The sequence below is a fragment of the Prinia subflava genome, chromosome 2 (genome assembly GCF_021018805.1).
Source record: "Prinia subflava isolate CZ2003 ecotype Zambia chromosome 2, Cam_Psub_1.2, whole genome shotgun sequence".
Classification (NCBI taxonomy): domain Eukaryota; kingdom Metazoa; phylum Chordata; class Aves; order Passeriformes; family Cisticolidae; genus Prinia; species Prinia subflava.
Window position 1 is genome coordinate 7,099,529 of NC_086248.1, and position 22,677 is coordinate 7,122,205.

General features: G+C 37.3%; 1 protein-coding gene across 1 annotated transcript; it reads left to right on the forward strand.

The window, feature by feature from the left end:
* Positions 1-1,854: 1,854 nt before the first annotated feature.
* Positions 1,855-16,412, forward strand: WDCP (WD repeat and coiled coil containing). The gene is made up of 3 exons (XM_063391825.1): positions 1,855-3,774; positions 12,506-12,626; positions 15,799-16,412. The coding sequence occupies exons 1-3, from the start codon at positions 1,855-1,857 to the stop codon at positions 15,963-15,965; spliced, it is 2,208 nt and encodes a 735-aa protein (XP_063247895.1). The 3' UTR covers positions 15,966-16,412.
* Positions 16,413-22,677: the final 6,265 nt, after the last annotated feature.

Consider the following 22,677-nt stretch of genomic DNA (forward strand, 5'->3'; position numbering starts at 1 on the left):
TGAAAAAAGGATCTTCTAACTTGCATATTTAGCTTTTTAATTTTTACCTATTTCAGTCATCCTTGCTGGCTTGCTCTTGGAGAATATTAAAAAGTTTTTATTTTGAATATAATCTTCAATAAATAATTCACAAAAGAAGGGAGAAAAAGTAGCTGTGAATGAGCATGTGATATAATTACATCAATTTGGGAGTTTAGTGGCAATGATCATCCTCAGTAAATACACCTGGAAAATGGGTATTAAAAATTCTTACAACAGATGTTCAACTGCCTTCAACAAGGCATTTGTTTTCCTCAGGTGCTAATATACAAATATATAATGTATAAATGAGCTAAAGATGCAGAATGTGTATTGTTAAGTCTTTCATCTTTAACCACAGTGATTACATTGATAGATTGTAAACCTTTGCCCAGTTTTAATTTATTCACTTTTTGTTAATTTAAAAAGCAAGAGACACAAGTTACATGGAAGCTGAAAGGAGTTGCACTGGCAAAACAAGAATTAGAGAAAGATGCTGAGGATGGGATTCAGTTACCTGTTTATAAGCTTCTAATGCCATCTTAGGCAGTCCAGGGACTATCTGGGGATCATCTCTTTGTTGCCAGCTGCCACCCCAGAATGGCACTACTCTTCTTGAAGTCCTGTGTTGTACCTGCCCGCTCAGTGTGTCTGAGATATCCTGGGGCACTGAAAATAGAAATGGTTGCTTATATTTAAGTTAATTAATCCCACCCAGCTCAGCCACATGCACACTCTGTCCAAGCTAACCCCAGAGGTGGCTGTGCTAAGGAGGGAAGGATGGAGACACCCAAGGCAGTCCATCTTGCCCAGCTCTGGGCCTGAAACAACACAGCCCACACAAACTGCTGTATCCTCCCACGGCCCCATTGTGCTACAGCAATTTATTGGTTGGGTCTTTTGGGGTCTTTCACAACTCAAGGATCTTGCATGATTTTATCTTCCATATTGTTGAAAATGCAGGCTTAGGAGAAACAGGGATTTTTTTGACTCCTCACTGCATTCTGTCTGTATAATGAGGGAACAGCCCTCAGATACAGGTGGCTGGGAAGACCAAGAAAGAAATCAATATATATTTGTAGCTAGGAAGTATGTCCCAGTAAAATGAACACTAATCACTAATCAGCTCTCTTTGCTTCTAGACTGTGTACTTGGGGTTTTTTAGTTTGGGTATATATTTTTTTTTCCCAAGACTCACCTTCTTTCATTCTCTTGTAACTGCTAACAGAACAGAGCATGCTTTCCCTTTTCTACTTTACTTTCATAGCCCTTTTAGATCTTGTCTCTTTGAAAGATGCTGCCCATCACAGATTGCAATCTGCCTTGTACAGTTCTCAGTTATGTTTAAATTTTCTTTCATCCTTCAAAGACTGGCTGAAAGAAGTGTCAGGTCATTATTTCAGACTGTGGCTTAATACTTAGGCTTACCAGTGTATGATCTCTCTCTTTGGTAAAGACCTTCATTCACTGAAGGTCAAGGTATTAGTGTTATTTTTAAATATATTCCCAGCACTGAAGAGTTAAAAATAGCCTTCTACGAAAACGCACAGTAATTGGTTAAACCTTGTTAGCAATCACATGAAGATGATAACTCCTCCCAGGAAAAGACCTAGCCAAAGCAGCTTTGACATGGATTTATACTTAGAAGAGCAGCTGCAGGCCTACAGAGAAGGAGTTCACAATACAGACTCTTGGATTATTAGCAGAAAATAGCAGCTTGATGCTGGAAAAGAAGGGAAAGAGACATGAGAAAAAATTTTGTCATGGTGATCTGCAAGTGAATTCCATGGATTCTCTACTTTGGAAAAATCACCATTAGAAAGAAAGCCTAAAAAGATGGATCTGGGAAAGGCAAAGCTTCTGAGAACCGGCCTCAATGCTTTATATCAAGCTATCCATCCCGTGCATGGAATTGCTTGGACAGACGGGAAGCAAGTGATACTGACTACTTTATACTATCAAAGTGGAGAGCTGAAGTTTGGAGACTCAAGCATTGTTGGTCAATTTGAACATGTACATGGGCTGTACTGGGGCCCATGTTGCTCTACAGACACCCCAGCTCTGCTCGCTGTTCAGCACAAAAAGCATGTAAGCATTTGGCAGCTGGTCTACAGCAGTGCAGAGAAGAAAAAGCCCTTGATTTCTCAGACTTGCGAAGTTGGTGAGCCATTTCCACTGCTTTCTCAGGGCTGTGTGTGGCATCCAAAGAAGGAGGTCTTGGCTGTGCTTACAAAACGAGATGCTTCAGTCTTGCATGCCGTTCGTACTGACAATACGCGGGTCAAGGCGGAGATCAAAAGCAGTGGACTCATCCACTGTGCTTGCTGGACTAAGGATGGTAATCGTTTAGTAGTTGCTATAGGCAGTGCCCTGCACTCCTACATATGGGATAATGCTCAGAAAACTCTAAATATCTGCTCCTTTTGCCCAGTTTTTGATGTGGGAAGTTATATCTGCGCTATAGAAGCCACTCTGGATTTCCAAATTGCTGTAGCTACTGAGCTTCCTTTAGATAATATTTGTGGTTTCAATGCAGGCATTGCATTTGATGTGCCCTCTGGTACAGAAGCTGGTTCTTTAATCTCACAGTCTGCTTTGGTGCTTGGTGATGAGGAATACTCCATGGACACACGAAGAAAGTCCATAGATTCAGATAGATCAGGTGTGGATTCAATTGCTTCTTCTTCGTCGGGTCCTGTGGATTTGACCCATATCCTTGCAAACCACCGTCGGTCTGATCCCAGTCCTCTCATTACTCTGAAACGCAAAGACTCTGCCACAGCAAATGGCCAAGACTCTTCTCACTTGATCTTGGTGACTTTTGAGAGGAAGGTAACAACCACCAGAAAAGTCACCATCCCAGGTATTCTGGTTCCTGATATAATGGCTTTTGACCTTAGAGCTCAGATTGTGGCAGTAGCCTCTAATACCTCTAATATTGTTCTGGTATATTCAGTAACCTCTTCCTGCATGCCTCACATTCAACAAATCCAGCTGGAAAAAAATGAAAGACCAAAGGGCCTATGCTTTTTAACAGATAAACTCTTACTGATTCTGATTGGCAAGCAGAGGTTCCCTGAGCCTAATCTCATTCCATCTTCAAGTTCAGACAGGTATGTATTGCGTCTTATGGTCAAAGAATTGATGCTGGAAGAAAATTCTTCAGCATTGCCTGAGCCTAAGCAGAATATGTTTTATAACTTTGAATCCTCTGTTAATATACCTGGAAAAAGAAAATTCTTTGAGAATCTTGCCACAGAAGACCAGCCTCATAGCAGGGAGTTGTTAATACCAAGAAGCACAGTTATTCAGTCTCCGAGTGGCAGGAGAAGACTCATTGAAGAAGTAAAGAGCCCTAGTTATGAGCAGAGCTCTTCATCAAGTGTGAGTGACCTGGATGAAAAAAGGCTCCCAGGTGACTCTTCGGTGGCCTTGGAAACATTGGATGCTGAACCTATGAATCGCTCAGTGTCTCTTCGTGGTTTTGGATCACCTAGCAGGATTTCCAGCAGACCAACATCCCCTAAAGTACAGTTCAGTGTGATCCAAGAGGCATCGAATTCTCCTAAAAACAACAATTTGCCAAGTGAAAGGGGAATGAGTCACATATCTAGAAATCTAGAGAGACTTTGTGGCAGTTTCAATGAGTTACAGCTGAGTCTTTCTGAAATAACAGACTTTGCTCGGAACGGGAGGAGGATATCTTTAGCTTACCCATGCTCCCAGGAACCGCCTGTCGTGCACGTCACTTACCAGGTAACACTTTGTTAGCTTAGAAATACTGTGATAGGAATCAAAATTTTAAACAATCTTGCATTTATTTAGCTTTAAATTAAGAGGATGCAGTTTATTCTTATCAACCCATAAGAAATGTAACCTAGGTTTGGCATCAAGCTTAATGTAAAATGGAATTATAATTTGTCATTGGAACAATAACTCAGGATGATGTGGATAGTTTAGAGGATACTTAACATGGGAGATTTGTCTGTTTATTCTCTGATCATGTACAATTGTCTGGGAACAGTGGCTGATTCTGTGTGCATCTGTCAGAGAGAACAGAGCCACAGATGGTAATCTACAAAAGGCTTATATTTTAGTTTAGTGCAGAGATAAACTGATGAATGAGGGGTTACAGTAGCTCACCAGAAATGTAATAAACTTAAAACCTGAGCTCAAATACAGAGTCTGAAGATAGCCAGATTCACAGAAAGACTGAAAAAAAAAGTATTGAATCTCAATTTATGGAAAAATTAAATGGACATGTCATGAATTTGGCTTATTTCTACTTTAATTCCTCAACACTATTCTTGGCAAAATAAGATGTACACAATTTGTAAAACATATAACCACTTAAATTAAAAAAAAAACCACCCTCAAACAAACAGAAACATTCCAATCCATCAATATGTAATTATGATTTCATTAAATAAATATAAGAATTTCAAACCATCATGTTCCTATCTACCCTTGTTTTGACAAATTTCCTCCTGGCTTCAATAAGAATTTCAACTAAGGAATGTAGGTTGGGTAATTATTTCTATCTATTATTTTTAATATTTTTCACAGGAATACTAACATTATAATGATCAGATTTTTGAACATGCTGATAGTAGTGATAAAACTGGTGTCCCTTTCAGGATGTAGATGCCAATTATAAATGCATTCTTATCCACTGCAACACAAGCAGCATTATGTCAAAATAAAACATTGCATTGTGATGATGCTGAAGCAAATTTTACTTCCTTTGATTTTAAAGGAATCCATATAGACACATCTAAGTACCCCTCCTTAAACACTCATTAAGGGAACGGTGACTCAATTCAATCATGGTCATTACTTTCTAGCAATCGTTTACTTGGCATTTAAACAGATTCTGGTCTGTTGGGTTCTCTGGATAAAAGCAAAGCTTTCAATCTGAATTAGTCAATAATTTAACTTGAACACATTATACAAATTCTGGTGAAAAAGCAGCATGTCTATTTTAAATAATTTAAGATTTTATTGGCCAAGAAGCAAGCCCTTCTGTTCTCCAGAATGTTCGAATTAATTTTGATTTCTTAACATAAATCAACTTATTTATTTAGCAAGCAGCCCTATTTCTAGGATTCAATTGGATTAACCTTTCCCAAGAGAAGTTTTATTTGTGACACATAACATTAATCTAAGATCTGAAGTTGCTGTGCACATGCTTGCACAAGAAGTAAGAATTAGTTAACCAGGTTTTTTCTTTGGAAAGAACAACAAAAAATTAAATGCTTCTAAAATATTGCTAGAAAAACTATGTTTAGAAAGGAATACTTATTCATCTGAACAGGTTAGTTCCACATTAAGCCGGCAGCAAGCACTGCTAGCACCACATTACAATGACTCAGAAAAAGTGCCACTAGTGCCTTCCCACACACAGCTTTCCTGGGAAGTCTCGATTAATGCCATGTATAGTTCAGCCCCTCTTCTGAAATCTAACAGGATCACAGCATGACGCCAAAAAATAATGAAAAATAAATTTGGCAGAAAGGTCTACAGACAGACAGAAAGGGAAATATTTACTTCATAGGCAGCTAATAATTTTCAGAGAAATAGTTGTTTTAATTAGTTTATATTACGACATGTGAACCTTGTTCCTCCTTCAGGAGTTGCTTAGTGCACTGTGAGCTCAGAGACCAGCTGTGAGTTCCAGCCAGACTCTGTTCACAGAGCAAAAAGTCAGAAAATAGCTTTATTGCCTTATGATATAAATATCAGGCAATGGAAAACATTCTAAGCTTTAGGAACACTGCAGTCCAGTCAATCATTTGGCCATTATCTTCCAGCTCTTTGTGCCAAGTGCGTGTCTTCTTAAGTGTCTCTATAATCCCCAGCACAGCAGAGGCTCAGTCTTGATTGAGAAATCTATTGTGCTAAAGAATACAATTATCAGAACTAAATAACTTTATTTGTGCATTTAAAAATAAAGCGAAAGTTTAAAACATAATTGATAAAAGTATAGCAATAATTAATGAGCAATTATAAGTACTGTTGTGCAGAAGCTTTATTCACATATTTATGTGTACTTCCTGTTCGGCTTAGAAAACTAAAAAACCTGAAACATTTATTACTTAATAATTCATAATGTCTGCTCATTTAACACTCTTCAAACCTTTGTTTATCCTGTTAGTGCAAGCCTGCCTGTAACTCTTGTGAAGTCACATCTATGCAGTGCTACCAGAATTTGTATTCTTTGTATAGCCCATAGCCATAGAAGAAAACCACGATCATTCACACTTTGGAAATGTCACTGCACTGTCACTTTTGTAATCGCATTCAGCCACCAGAGGTAACTTGATCATTCAACCCTGAAAAGCAAATATTATTGCTCTTTCATCACATACAGGCTTGTGATTCAGGGGAATGTGGGAGGGCAGACAGACAAATGCAATAAGAAGATATTATTTAAAAATAAAAAAAAAGAAGAGGATCTGTCACAGATTTTTTCTGTTTCCTTTTGCAAAAAGATACTTTTATCATCCTTTTCCCTCAGAAAGGAAACAGCTGCAGAATATTTAAACTAGTCTCATTCAAAACCTAATTACAGTGGCAATAAAGCCAATCTGGATCTCAAATTAAAAGCATTTAGGCAAACTTCTCCAGGAGGAATAAGATCCATCTTAATCTGAAGAATATCTTTAAACTCTTACATTTTGATAACAAGCAATGATATGATGTCAAAAAGTTTACATCACTGAGAGCATATATTGCATAATTAAACAGGAAATAATGTCTTTTCAGCAATTAGTCACAATGACTTTCTTTTCTTAGCACTCACCAATAGTTGTACACAAGTAAATTTGTATTTTTATAGTATCTTTTTATAGTATCTTCATACAATTTACTATGGGGAACTTTATTGCCAAGGTCAGCTACAAAATAAAGTGTTTTTTACACATAGCTGGGCGATGAACAGCAAGGATCCAAACATATGGAAGTAAAACTCTGATAGAAATATGTGATGTAAAGAAGGTGAATACAAGGGAGTCACAGTAAAATGAGTGAAGACCAGGCTGAAATGATGAGCTGTAATAAGACCATGAACCCTCCTGAAATCCAAAGGGCAATTTTGACTCGGGTTGAGCAATAGAAAGTAAGTAATGAAAATGATGGAAGAGGAAGCTGATATGACTGCTCCCTGGAGTAAGAAACTAGTCAGCTATCCTGAAATTCAGAAAGAAGAGATTTAGGATGACTGTAAAAGAAAGACCTGCAGTAGTCAAGAGAAAGTATGATTAATGCATGGAAAACATTTTGAGCAAAGGCTGAGGAATTTGTTATGAACAAATTCTGTCAACAGTGTTCTGAAACTGATCAATAGCAGACAAGCAGGGTTTGTAGAGGAGACGCAATTCCTTTTGTTAGAGCAGATGATTTGTTTGTTGGATATGCAGGTGCAAAAGGAAAGGAAAATTCAATGTCAGAAGTGAAGCCAAGTTTTCATAGTGCACAAAGAAAGTAAAGATCATACATAAAGATCATGGAAGCACAAGCACAAATATCTTAGATGACAGTATGCCTGAAACAGTAGCTGCAGAACTATTAACAGAGAGCCAAGAGGAGAGAAATCCCAGCATCACCTGGAATGCTGATGTGCCCTATAAATGCAAACTGCACTGGGATTTAAGCACCTCTGAGCACCTCAGATCTCTTCCAGCGTAAACATTTTACGGCTTATGCTTCTCTGCCAGGTTAATTAAGGTTGCAATTGGAATGTCCCACATAAGGGTAAGGAAAGGAAAGATACCAATATCTCCACCACAATAAAAACAGAATCTACCAAAAAGCAGGCAGGAATCACAGCAGCAGTAGAAATAATGACAGGGAAGGGGAGCAGTGCAAGCTTCCAAAACTAATGAACACTACCTGTGGCAATGCTGCACATGGCACAATGAGAATGTAAATCATAATTCTCCTTCCTCCTCAATGCTCTATTCCTTAGCTGTATCAGTGTCTTTTCATTGTCTTCTGGGACACAATCCCCACATCTAGCTGATCTAGATTTTCTCATCCTGCACAATGAATTGGGGGCCAGGTAAAAGCAAGCTGACGAGTACTAAGGTATTGAACCTGAAATCACCAGTGCAGCACAACACAGTTGAAATTAAGGGTTTAAAAGAAGGAAACTAGAATCCTAGACAACTGCAGCACTATTCACTGTGCAATGCATGTAGTAATCTGATACCTTTCCCTCATAAAAGAACAGGTTATTAACACAAAAGAGATGAAGAATATTTAAAATACCTGTAATTCAGTACAGTACCTGAAATCATGCCACAGGGGGAATTATTTGTTCATGAGCAGAGACTAGGGATTAATAGAAGAAAAATAAGATAGTTAAGGAATGAGCTGCAAGGGAGATAGTAATAGTTATAGTAATATAGAAGAAAATGGGAAAAAAAAATTCATAGTGGATTTTCTTGTGATGGATTTTCAGGCTCATCTAAAAGTTTCATTAATGGTCTGCTGAGTTATGCTTATAAAATGTGCATATGACATAAAGCCAGTAATATTTTCAGTAAAGGATTAGGATTTCACACCTGTAAATTGATTATTATTATTTAACATCTAGAATAATGAAAAAAAAAAAAGGATTGAAATTAACTAAATGAACTAATATAAAGTGCATAGTAATATATTCCAGGATTAAGAGATGAAACTTCTGCTTTTGTACATTAAGTGACTACAAGATGACTGTGAATCCAAAATACAGTAGTGTTATGAGAAGGGCACTGATGTGGGCACATCAGTGAGGCACATCCTTCAGCAGGTAATGAGCACTGGGCACACAGCTGGCAGGTCTCGTCTGAAAAACATTTCACATTCCTAGATATCCATGGGCAAGAAAGACACTTGAGACTTCAGCTGATCGCTAACCCAGTGTCAGTAAAAACAATTCTGATTGGTAGCACATTCTCATTTACTTCCCTGTTTCATCAGTTGTTGAATTTAAGTTCATTAAGATTATCTCAGCATGCAGGGGAGCATAGACAGTGTATTAGGAGATACAAGACAAATGATGAAAAAGTCAAGAGGCAGAACCAGCTCCAGCTGACTGCTCAGTGGGGTTCAAGAAAGGGAGAGAAGGCACGTTCACTCATTGTGCAGACATACATGTATCTGCACATGTAGATACATGAGATATGTAACATCTCACCCAGGAATACTTTTGCCTTAGTAAATGAATTTTTTCTCGTACATATTTGCAGTCCAAAATGTGAGCTTTGAAAGACAGTTTGGCACTGCTGTGATGGGCTGGCTGCTGTCCAGAACACCCTTTCTAGGGTACAAAATCTGATCTGGGCAGGTTGACATGGACAAAGGAAAACAATTATTGGATTGACTCTTTCTTTTTACTGGGTTTTTATTGAAGGAGAATTGGACTTGACATACTACAGGAAGTTGGCTAAAGAAACTGAATCTGAAAATATACACTAACATATGTGGAAATATATTTGTTTCTTCTGTGATTAACATTTTTTTTGTCTACCAATAAACTTTGTTCTAGGATAGAGAAACAAAACCAAGGAATTTTAATCTGGGAATTTCAAGTCCTCTGATTCCTATTGGAGATAAATGTAGCAAAAACAATCATGGACTTTGGGAAGAGGTAGATTAAATCTAGATTTGGCTAGAAAATTGTCTTTGGGTTAAGGCATGAAAATGGGAAATACCAAGGCAAGCTTTTAGCTGTACCTCTAACTCTGTCACAAATTACTTCCATGACCTTGCCTAAATCTCTTAAGCTCCCTGTGTAATGGTATGATCATCTATAAAAAGGGGATACTAAGAGTTACCTGCTTCACAAGAAGGTACAGGTTTAAATCAGTTAATCTGTGATGTGACGTATGTGAAAACATTCCTCCAAGAGAAGGCACATTATCATCACTTAAACTATGCTTTAAACAAAAAGGCTAAATAATTAGAAGATTATAACTGAGAAAAATTTTTGACCTGACAGAATTTGTAAAAAGTAAAACATAAATGTATATGATTATGTTTATCATTATAAACAGAAGCATATGACAAAGATAGAGAAAATAGCTCATATGAATACCAACAAGCGATGAAAGACAAACTGTTGAGACTTGATCTTTCAGCTCTGTACCTGAAAACCTGTTTAGGATAAAAAATAGGTGTTGTGCAGTTTTGTGTACACAAAAATGTCTTCCACTTCCAATAGCTATCCCAATATGAATGTGCAATGCTATATAGGAAACAAAGTAGAACATAGTGATCTTGAGTATACATCTCCATTCAACTGATTTCAAGTCAAGAGAGACAGAGCTAGATTATTTTCTGATAGTTCTTGAGTTGAAGCATATCTATGTGAAAAATGGACCACTTGGGTCAAGGAGATGAGCCTGTCTCATTTACAGTCCATTTTTTCTATAACTTGTGAACTGAAGTTCCAATTTGAATAAACTCTGCTGTTTCAACCTGAACTCAGGAAAATGAAATGAAAATGAAATAGTTGTCAGGTGTGCTAGTCCACAATCTGCAGCAATGACAAAGCTTTGCACAAATACCTGCACAGGCAAAGAGCACCTTTGCAATGCCTATGCAAAGCACACTCACTGCTGAACATTCAGCCCATTGAGTGTTTAGGTTCAATAGAATACAAGAATACAATTCTTGGAAATACCTAAAAATTACAAAGAACATCTCTTATTTAGTTACAGCCATAACAAAAAGTTGCTATAGGTTTATGACTAAGAAAATTATACTTCCTTGATGCATTCCTTAGGTATGTCCTTTATTAATTATGCACCAACAAATTTCTGGTTGTTTTGAGTGTGGAAAAAAGACGAGAAGACCCTTGAGAGCTGGAAAGTTCACGTTTTTAATGGAAATATATTTTTTATGGTTCCTACATATAAAATCAATCATAATAAACAAATAAATAAATAAACAACAATCACCCATAGACTATCTGCGTGAGCAATTTATGGCAGAGTGAAGGAAAGGATATTTGCAACAGTCAGCAGGCATTCTGATTTACAGAATTCACGTGGTTACGTGACAGCACAGATACTGTGCAGAGAAAAGTGAAAGGGTTTGATTTAGAAAGGTTGTTACACAGCAAAAAACACATTCACAGAGAGCAACTGTCAAAAGACAGCACAATTAGAAATGAAGAGGAGGATTACAAGAGACATTTATTTAGTCAAAGGTTAGATTATTGTGCACACAAATAGAAGATGCCATTGTGAATTCATTCAAGTGTAAATTCTACATTAGCAAGAAAAATTCAAGGGTGTGAAGCAGACACAGACAGAGTAGGGCTAGAACAGGAATTAGGATAGATGAGATCCTGTGAACTCATTCTGAAATATTACCTTGGATCCCTTTTGAATGTATGAAACAGAGGGGTGTATGAAATTGGGTAAACAGACTGTTAATTCATAACAAATATGTAAAATCTGGGGGTATTGCAAACATAAAGATGACAAAGAAAAAGAAACAAAGCAAAACATAACACATGGAATTATATAGGGAGAAAGCATGGAAAGAACAAAATGAAATTCACAGGACAAAGTATAGCAATATTATTTAGCAATATTATTTAGAGGAAAATATCCTATTCACATCTATTTCATAATGACATTGAGTCATTGGAAAAATTTCAGTGTTAAAAGGACTTTTAAATTATAGCAGATAGGAAATGTACATTCAAATATATATCCACTCCATGACCATAGTAGCTCAACTATTTTTTCTCCTTGCACCTTTCAGTAACCAGAAAGATGAAACACAAAGACGTTGATTCTCAGGGCCACCTAAATTTCATGAAGCACAAACAAGCCATCTTTATATTCAAGTGTGTTTTTTCAGTGAATATCAGAGCAAATTCCAAGACTGTAAATCCATACATTCCCTCTCTCTCAAAGCAAGTCACAGGATTCCCAAGCTACCTTGGTGACAGCTTTTCAGAGAGACTGTTGCTGTGTCTAGTCTCTCTGCAATACTCCTTGTGCCAAAATAACTCTGAGGTTATTTTACCAGGGTGGAATAGCTGCCCAATGGGTCTCAAACCCACCACCACATGCAGCTGAAACCAAGCAGACTACTCAATTACTCTGGCAGCATCTGGAACAACGTTATTCCAGGTATGAAACATTCCCTTCCACTAAACTGGCTTCAGGCAGGGAGGCCCAAGAGACACAGCACAGATGCCCACCCCAGGACAATACACGTACGAGGCTGAGGCAGCTTTGAGCAGCAGAAGGTCACAAAGCAAAAACCAAAGAGGCATTTTCATCCTCCTCACATGGGACTGAGGTTATGCTTAGAATGGTCCTGCATGATGATGTCATCTATAAACTGTAGGAAAGACAGACAAAGAAAAGGCAAAATGACTGAAGAACTGAAAGGAGTAAGAGCAGAGGAATGGTTACAAGAGCTCAGGCTCAATGTCTAAGCCATTAACAAGATCTTTTCTTTTACATACATGCATATGAAGAAAAGTTTTTCAAATGGATCAGTTACTGAAGAAACAAAGGATGTTCTCCTCTGTGATGGCAAGATCCATTTGAGTTTAGTCCAGCAGCTGTTTGATCTGCCTGTTATTGAAATGAAACACGGTATGTTCTTTATATTTCTGTTATCTGGTTTCACCTGAGATTTTTAGTATAAAAGAGGCATTAGTGGTAGAATAGTTACCCCAAACTTTAGCAAACTGAGCTAACTAACTTTTTTTGGCAAGTGTGTGTTTTCCCTTGTCTAAAATATAGCAGTGTCTCTTGAAATCGTTTAAATGCTAAGTAATTGCAAAACTACCTATTGGCAGAGTAATATGTTAGCTGCCTCTGCAAAGGAAGGCTGAGAAAATAATCTGTATCCTGTGTTACCTGAAAGTAGAATTGCTTTCCTGAAACCTTTTGGCATTTTGCTTCACCCATCTTTACCAGCATATCTCAGGCCTGATAACACAGTATAGGCTGGAGAAAAAAAAAATCACTCTCAGAATATGATATATATATTTATGTATCAAATAGCATTTGGGATTATTTTAATGTAAGATAAAAAATGAAACTCAATGTTCCCATTTGCCAATCTCCCTTTTTTACCACCCACCACTGATTAACTCATAAGGACAGATGCCACAAGGGGAACCCTGGCCCCAGACTGGCCTCTGAATTGCCTTGTCCCTGTCTGTTCCTGTGTGACCCCTACAGAGCAACTCACATACTGCCATTTCTCAGCCATTTGATGGCTTTTCTCATCACAGACTACTATGATTCTCTTTCTGAAGTTGTTCCAGAAGACAAGGATATGCAGGTTCCATATTTTTGACAGGAATCTTCCTTGACTGTGCAGTGCAGTGGAAGCATGTATGAAAAAACTCGACCTGCTGTTGAGACCTGAGCTATTTCCCAGCAGGCTTCTGCAGCAACATGATGCAGCACTGCAGGGAGAGGAGAAGCCCATTTTTGGGCTGTATTTCCAGCTCTTGATTTTGAAAAGAAATGCCCATAATAAACATGTGGACTGAGAAAACCTATTTTCAGCTCTATAGGGGCAGCTGAATATTTAATTAGCAGAACACCTCTCCTCAGTTTCATGTATTAGACTTCAGAGATATCAAAAAGATAATGTCTCAGAATCATCCTGATGTGTCCCTCTTTCTACTCAGATTTTCTGATATTGAGTCTGTACACTTACAGAAAAAAGAAAAGCTGAAACAATAACCTTTCTAAAATTCACCAAAATTCTGCAAAGTTATGAGGTTTGGAGCAGTAGCACTTGTGTAGCTCTTTCTTCAGTTCTAGATGGTACTTGCTTATATTCCTAAAAGTTTCTTTTGACACAAGACATAAATATTAAATAGGAAGTTTAAAAATATCACTCCCATCCTTTAATACCATATAATTAAAAAGTGTGTAATGAAAAGCATGCTTATATTATAATGACAGCCTGGCATTTTTTACTATAAGCAAACACTTAAGCACTACTAGATAGGAGGGGAAAGCTTCACAACTGTAAATCAAATTCATGTCCACAGTAATGCTGCTAAGATCATCAGAGTTAAAAGAGCAATGAGCTCGTCCTCATTGTTTGCACTTAAAGGCCAGGACTGTAATACCATTACCTGTACTAAATATAGTCTGTTGTGTAGTGCCCTGGTAGCAGCACACAGGAGTCTCCCTCTTTGGCACATCATCACAATAATTGTTCACAATAAAAGGGTACTACACTCTGCACACGGCTGTTCCATTTAAATATTCCATGGGATATGCTTCCAAGCAAGTGTTATCAAAGACACTGAGAATTTCCAGCATTTCAATGGACAGAAATCAGTCCCAAGAGTGTGACACAAAAGTATGCTTCATCAGTCTGATGAACAATGGAATACCCATTTGGACCACAGAACTTCCACTTTCAGGCCCACTGCTCACAGAAGTCTGTTCAAATTTAGAAAGAAAGTATTAAGAGTAGAAGATTAAAGATTCATGGTTTGGAAAGACAATCTTCTTATGATGTAACAGGTGACACGACAACACACAAGCAGCCTGGAAAAGTGCTTTGTTTGTAGTTAAAGAAGGGGAGATTTACCTTCTCCAGGAGCATGCTTTGTTATGACTGACAAAAAATAAGAATGGTTCATTTGGATTTTCTACAGTTCCTTTTTTCAATTTCATTTGAAAAACAGTTTTATATCCCAAAATCTAAAATCCCAACACAGAACCTATCAGAGTTTTCTTTCCCTCATATCTCAGCTAATGCCCCAGCTCAATAATGACATAATCACATGCTCTAAGGAAAGTGTGTCATATAAGGGCTCCCCCAATGCTTTTAAGTTGCCACAGAATTTTTTTTTTCTATAAAGTGTCAAACTGAAAAAAAAGAAAAGAAAGGGAATTCATTATTTTCTCTGAGAACTGCAATAGCCAGCCAAAAAGAAAGCCAGATGAATCACTAAAGAAAGTAAATACAGCTTCATTTTTAAGCCAATTTGCTAAGAAAAGTAAAAACAAAGTGGGGAGAGGTTTATTTTCAACTTCTATGCAATACAGAAAGACAACCTAAATGGTTTTGAAATCTTTTGGGTTTTAAATCTTTTTTTTTTTTTTTTTCTCCAGAAAAAAAGGATTAAAAATGTCATCTATATTTTGTTCATTCTCCTTAGGAGAAGATCCAATAAATAATTAAAATACAAGAAATTTTACCATAGCAGCTTTTGTAAATAATATTTTGTTAATTATCTTCAAGGTGTAACTTTCTTCTATTTGCTATATGAATTTGAAAACATATGGAACAATCTTGGTTTGACAGTAATGAGATGGAGACCCCTACTCCCTTCTAGAACAAGTACAGCCCAATCATTTTGTTGGCAACTTTTCCAGTTTTTATAATCTCTTCATCATTTGGGTAGAGCAGATGAGTGAAAAGGCTAAGCAGAAGTAGATGTCATTAAAACAAAAGTCATGGAAAGGCTGGCTGAGTTTTCAGAAGATGAAGATACTTATAGTTTATTAGAACTAGTGAAGATGCACCTTGTGTTTGAACTTAATTTAAATAAGGGACAAAATGCCTCAAACCTTGCAAGACCTTTCATTTAGCCCCTCACTGCATTTGCACAAAGGTGTGTTGAGCATGGATTTTCAGACCTTAATGTCATTAGCGTAATAAGGCTTTAGTGCACAAAAAGAAACCTGCTCTGCCTGCGTGCTCACTGACTTTTAAAAACGTGCTTCTACATTTACGTAACCACAGCAGTGCACTCATTTTCTTTTTCTTGCTTAATTTTTGTAGGTTCTTCTTGGATTGTGCTCACTGCAGACAAGGACGGCTTTGTGCCATTAATATTCAAAGCCACACAAGAGATAATCATAAGGGATGGAACTGACAGTGCAGAAGTCTGTGGAGGTCACTCCCACAAAAAAAGCATCCCAATGCGACCACCAAGCAGAGTGACATAATTTCTGAACAAAGAACCCCAATGACCTTCTTTTCTCCTACAATACAGAGACATTCCGTGCTCTCAGACACTGAGAGACTAGAGAACTGTCTTCACTTCTTTCCATGTATTGTAACTGTAAAATCTGTGGCATGGTTACATTATAGCTACAGCCTTGGCTTGGCTGGATCCTCACGATTTCTTCTGAAGGACTGGACCTACAGGGAAGTTCACCACAGCTGCTGTTATTAATGGCTGTCATGGACTGGAACTGAGAGACTGTTGTCTCCTTTGACTGAGGTCAGGATGTTCTTGGAGGAACAGCATTATGCGAAAAATCATGGAGTAACAACAAATCTAGCTGATGCAGGTGTACAGCCTACAGAAAACCTGAAGAAAATACAACTAATGAGCCTTTATATTCATTAAGGAAAACCAGGATAGGAGAAAAGAAAAGAAAAGAAAAAAAAAAAAAAAAGAAAAAAAAAAAAAAAAAAAAAAAAAAAAAAAAAAAAGAAAGAAAACTGCTTCAGGCTCTTTTCTGTTCCAGCTGGATCCCATGGAAACCTGCAACATTTTCAGAAATGCCTGATTTTTATATGAAAATACTCAATTACTAAAAAGGCTGCATCACTGTCTCCTGTCAGTGTCTTACACAGCATGTAGATTTCTACATGCACACAGAAGAGAAAGAAAAAATCTTGCAAGACAAATTGAGGATCAAAGATGTTGAATGTGAATTTCATTTGGCTAAATGAAGGTGTATACATTGAACCTTTCATCTATGCTTCTGCACGATCAGTCAAAAAAAGAAAAGCACTTCCATTACAGTTTATTCATGCCCTAACAGAGATTTCCAAAACTGATTGTGGTGAACTGTCCCTATTAAATAAGTAAACAAGTGCCTGTTCCTTTCCACTGACTGCAAATGCAAGCAGGGAGACTGGTTTGAACACAAACATTTATATTTAGCCAGGTGAACCTCACCCTCAGAGACAAGAGACAATACAGATACAGGTGAGAGGCAGGCAGGCAGATCCATGGAAACTATCATGATTGTGCTGATAGAAATAGGCATAAGGGAAGAACTTAATGAACTCCCTAATTCTCCTCATTGAAATACAAAGAGAAGGATAAAGTAGAGTGAGCAGCCATGTGTGCAAGGGCATTCGGTACTGCTGGAACCATGGAAAGGCGTGTCAGCTTCACCCTGTATAGCCAGGGAAACAGACAAGGAAGAACACTTGCTTAAGCTACTGATAGAAGTTATTTTTCATACTGTGGATTTGGGGTCTTGTTTATACTCCTGGGGAGTCTTTTTTCCCTTCCTGGGAACTATGGCATGCCCATTCACAGGGCACAGATAATAAAAACCAGTTACAGTGCTTCACCCCATACAAAGGCTGGATCGAGACTGTAGATCTATGCTCTGAAGGACCTTAATGGGTTTGGAGGTTTGGCTTTAGTACCATTGCAGTGATGCAGCCAGGAATCTCATAAGGAAAAATTTCAATTCTTGAAATAAGAAAACAGTTTCATTTCATTGAGTTAAATGTCTTCTTCATGCAAGTATCTCCCAGGGACAAAGGAATCATCATTGTAAATCACCTACAACCACAGGCATACAATACAGCAGAGTATATTTGTACTACCTTGTTTGCAAAGATCTCTGATTGTAAAAAAAAAAAACCAACCCAAACAACAAATAAATATGACTTTTTAAGTATTAAATACATCAGTTACTTTATAGTTATTTGGTTAATTGGATTTTCTGCTTCTTTGCATTAGAATTGTGTTCAAATAGGTATTTGTATTACTACTGCTTTAAGAATTTGATGTAAGTCATACTTTCCTTCACTGAAATCAGCACAAATCACTGAAATCAAATAAGTAACACAGAGGTTCACAGACATAGCATGGTGAGGGAAGACATGATCGGATTTCTAAAGCACATAGCACATTTCAAAGCAGCAGACGTTTCTAATCCTGCAAATACCCTTGAATAACATCCTTGTGTCTCATAAGTTGTGGGTATTTACAATGCTTGTGTTACGGCCAAGCAAAATAAAACTTAATTATAACTAACTAGAGTGATGGGAGGATATATTTTAGAGGACTACTTAGGCTCAAATAAAGGAAAAAAAAACACACTAAAATTTTTCTCACAAATATTATCTTCTATGGGTGATAACACCATTATTTGTCCACTCAAATTGAAGCCAATGAAACACAGAAAATGTTACAGGGAACTCTGGGAAGGTGAAAACCTGAACTAGCAGAGATCAGCGAGTATCCAGTCATTAAAGATCCCTCAGAACTTATAACCAGACATTTCTTTGTCATTCTGTCATATTACCATTTTAGTTTTTCATGCATTACTCTTCTATAAAACAATCTGAGTGTTGAGGAGATCAGAAATTAAAGGAGATTCTTTGAACACCTATCAAAGTTTGGTTTGGTTCTATTTGGTGGAGCTAAAAAAGGACAAATTTTCAGATGACAAAACAATTAGTTTCAGGGAGTAACTAGCTGTAAAAGTTAAAAACTTTAGTTCTGTGATGCTTAATGAATCTCTGGATATATTTTGGTGACACTGTTTTCCCTCCTGTATGATTCTAAGATTAAATAAGAGCCAATCTACCATCATCACCCAGCACAAGGACTCCAGTTTATCCTGTTGGACACTTAAAGATTTATAGGAAGGCTTAGGAAAAAATACTATACATCAATTAAAATTGTATAATGTTAAAGACTAGAACTGTTCTCACATTTATGAATATGCTGTTATGTACATATGCTTGAAAACAAGTGTTTAAATCATATAGCTACACTCAAAATGGACAAAATTGAACAAAGAAATATTTGTTTTCAGGTAATGATTAAGGAGAGCAGTGCAGTGCAGAGCTATCTAAACTAGTGTCTATCACAGGGCTGTAAAGTTAAAATTGAAAGCAATAAAAGCACTGGAAGAAGTGCTGAAGAGATTTATGCAAAGCAGAGGATAAATTTTCAGCTTTGGTTTGGATGGAGAACAGATGGAGAATCAGTGAAGTAGAGAGATAAAAGACGACTGTTCTATTAAGCACAAGCTGTACAGAAGATATTTGCAAAAACAGTGATAAAGGCAAGTGGAGAGAGAGAGTTTGTGCTAAACAAGTGGAGCAGAGAGTAGGCTGTGAAAAGGAGAAAAGCATAGACTGAGAAGCATTCACCATCCTCCCTAAATGCCAATTACCAGGCCAAAATTGATCGGTTTAGGAATGGGCAGTTGTTCAGATCATCTAAATGTCATGAAGTGCAAACCTGCTTTTTTAGCTCCTTTTTTCACCAGCAGAAAGGACAGTCACCAGAAAGGACAGCCACCAGAAAGGACAGCCACCAGAAAGGACAGTGACCTCTGAAAGAATAAGAAGACTACTGGTGCTAAGCTCATGTCCAGAGTCACCCAGCAGGGAAGTCTGTGTTCTGTAATTAAACCAGAGGAAAGCTAGGAAGACTCAGAGCTTAAATTAGAAGTGGAAGCCAAATGAAGACACTCAGTATGCCAAACCAGTCTAAATGGGGTACCAGCTCCTCCAAAACACTTCCCCTGTGGGGAATAAACAACACACCACAAAGTCTAAATTTCCATTTTAATTACTCTGCATCTTTACCCAGCACATTTAGATACACCACAGTATATTTTTAGGAGTTGCTACAGCTTTACTTAAAAGTACAATCTGCTTCAAAGTTAAGGTAAAACTCACCTCACACTTTCCATAAGTTGCCTGCTAAGCATGCAACAGTCTGCTTTCTTTTCATGGTTTTTTTTTTGTATTGGTCCACTTCTTGAGAAAGTGCTAACAACAGAAGTTCTGTATTCCACATAGGCTTTTTCTTCTTTGATTTTGAAAATGGTTTCATGAGAACAATAATTAAACAGTATACAAATGAAATCCAGCAAAATCAAAGTAATCTGAAATTCTGGTAGCCAATTTGTGATGCTGACTTTGTACAATGAAATATTATTTCATTATTCTTTATAATAGCTAAAAAGTGATAGATCACAGCAAGAAGTGTATGAAGTAAGCCCTGCATTGCCCTCAACTAGTTCTTCCATTTTCCCTCTATTACTCTAGAATAGTATTTTCTATACTCATGTGAATTTCTTTAATATCTTTTTAATCACAAAAATAGTATCAACAGTATCATCAAGCCTAACTTCTTTTCCCTGATTCTCATTTTCTGCTGTATTTCCAAGCTTGGATAATGAATTTATTTTTAGCTACTTTTACTTTCAGGTTTTCCTGCCTTAACAGAAAACCACAAGCCCTGGATGATTTTCCCACCCAAAATGTAGCTGAAAAGTCCATCTCTCTAACCCAAACCAGTGTCAATTATTCTGAAGTAGCTCCTGTCACATGTTCATCTAACCTGTTCTTAAAAAACCCAACATGCAGTACCTGGTAGCAGTAACCCATCCTTCAGAGCTGAACTTATCTGAGCTGAATTTAAGCATGTGAAGTTAGGCAAGGTAAATCCCAGGAGTTATGAAATTTCACATGCAAGTAATTCTTTATTTTCCATTGTCACATGCTACTGAAATTAACTTATGTATTAGTGGCTTAATGTTAACAGCAATTTTATATATTTATATATATGTTAATTAATCAATGTTATGGTTTCATTTTTTTCAACAGACTGAGGCAATTTCACAATCTTGATGTTAAATGTGAACTCCACTGAGGTTCATTAGTTCCTGACAGTGTTATTATCTAATGGCCAAGGACAGAGCTGCCATCACCCCCAGCTAATGACACTGATTTGAGTGTCCTCATTCGAGTCTCCAAAGTGGGAAGGATCCACCCCTCTTGTGCAGGTACCATGGCATCCTGCCAGCCCAGGCAGCACACAGCCAGGAGAGCATCCAAACACCACAGGGGGACACCACAGTTCCAAACTGAAACTGGGCAAATGCAAACCTGCTATGCACTTCAGAGGCAACCGTCGCTTCCTTCCAATCAAAAATACTTAATACATTTTAAAAACATAAAAGACAGTATAGAAAGACACAGTTCTCAAACATTATTTTATAAGAATAGTACAAAATTCAAAATTATTTACTAATTTCAGCTGTCAAAAATTAAACTTTTGCTGTGTAAGGAAAGCTCTGATGTCCTTATGGGAATTTAGCTGGAAGTGAAGTTTTCCAAAGCAATATCAGTGACAGGACTCCTCATTCTCCATTGGACTCCATTCATCCTGCAGTCACTGGATGGAAATACACAGACCCAAACATTTATGGGGCTAAAAATAACAACCAAAACACTTTTAAGGTGGATCCACTTCTCAATCCAACCCACAGCTCGGCTGCACAGTTGTGCCAGCATAGGAGGCACACTAACAAATTTTAATATGACCATTGCTATCCTAGCTCATTCCTTTTATCTATCAGTGAATTGTGTCTCTCTAAATGTCAATAAATTTCTTTCTAAGTGTTAATGCTTTAGAGAATTTTCAATATGGCTCACTGCATTTGTTACGTTTCCTACCTTAGATAGCATAACTCCATTTAATTTGTGTAATGCTGGTTGCTTCCCTTGTCATCTTTCCCTCAGAAACTTAGTTCATCTAAGTCAAATGAAGAAAAATTCATTTTCCACTGCAAATTATTGTCAAAGTTTCCCTTGAACTTCAAACACGTCACAATTTCATTCAGTTTGTAAATATTCTAATGCTCATGTGACTCATACACAGCTGTCATCTCCATTTCCATGTCTACCTTTTCTCATTAATATCTTATTTAGATATCAATGATATTGTTATCAGCACAAACTGTAGCTACACTGATCTTCATTGATACACTGTTATCTCAAAACACTCGTACCTCTTAACATAAAAGAAAACTGTGCATGACAACAGTGAGCCAGAAATGCAGGATTAACCTAAGCAGCAGCAAAGATCAAAGAAGTACTTTTGCAGATTAGTTACATAAAAGGAAAATAGAAAATGTATCTGTAGGAAACAGAAGTATCTGGGACTGAATTTTTACAGGCACCAGGAAGGGTTCTAATGGCAACATTTACAGAGAGGGAGAAAAGACAGGTGTATATGGTGGCACAAGGGAAAAAGAATTCAGATGCCAACCAGAAAGATTAAGATTTGAACAACCTCTTTCACAAGGTATTGTAAAATATCTCTAATTATGTGATTTCTGTATCAGCATGGTTCTGGATTAACCACAGTTACAAGGATGTGTAATTTAAAAGAAGATACTGTTTGCTCTGAAGACGTATGCCTGGAAATGTCCTTGCAAAGATCGTAAAAATTACTCCAAAGGAGCACTGTCATATCAAAAATCCTCATTTACAACATGGCTAGTTTACACAAATCAATTTTAAAATGGAAAGACTCTTAAGAGGCTATCTTATTTTCAATATACATTCTGCTATTCTGGTTTTGTGTGTTATTTATGGTATACAACAAACCGAGAAGTCAGGAGACTGATTTTAACTTTGCAGCACTTCCACAGCAGCACAAGAATATTAGCTTGACATAGAGTTTTATTCCAGTGTCTTTATTCCAGGTCTGGAAGGTCTGTTTTGACCATCCACAGTTCAGATCCTTGTTTAGGGCAGCTATCTGCTAAATACTGAAAACTGTTCTGTCCATTAGAGACTCCCTAGAGTCTCCTTTTCTCTGTGCAACACCACCCTTCAGTTTCTCCCTCAGACATCCACCCTGGGTCTCGTTTC

What these genes read in the sequence shown, in the direction of transcription:
- WDCP (XM_063391825.1), top strand. Translation starts at nt 1,855, where the DNA reads ATGGATCTGGGAAAGGCAAAGCTTCTGAGAACCGGCCTCAATGCTTTA. An exon ending in TCGTGCACGTCACTTACCAG is followed by an intron (nt 3,775 to 12,505) that starts GTAACACTTTGT and finishes ATGCATATGAAG; the next exon opens with AAAAGTTTTTCAAATGGATC. An exon ending in TGTTATTGAAATGAAACACG is followed by an intron (nt 12,627 to 15,798) that starts GTATGTTCTTTA and finishes TAATTTTTGTAG; the next exon opens with GTTCTTCTTGGATTGTGCTC.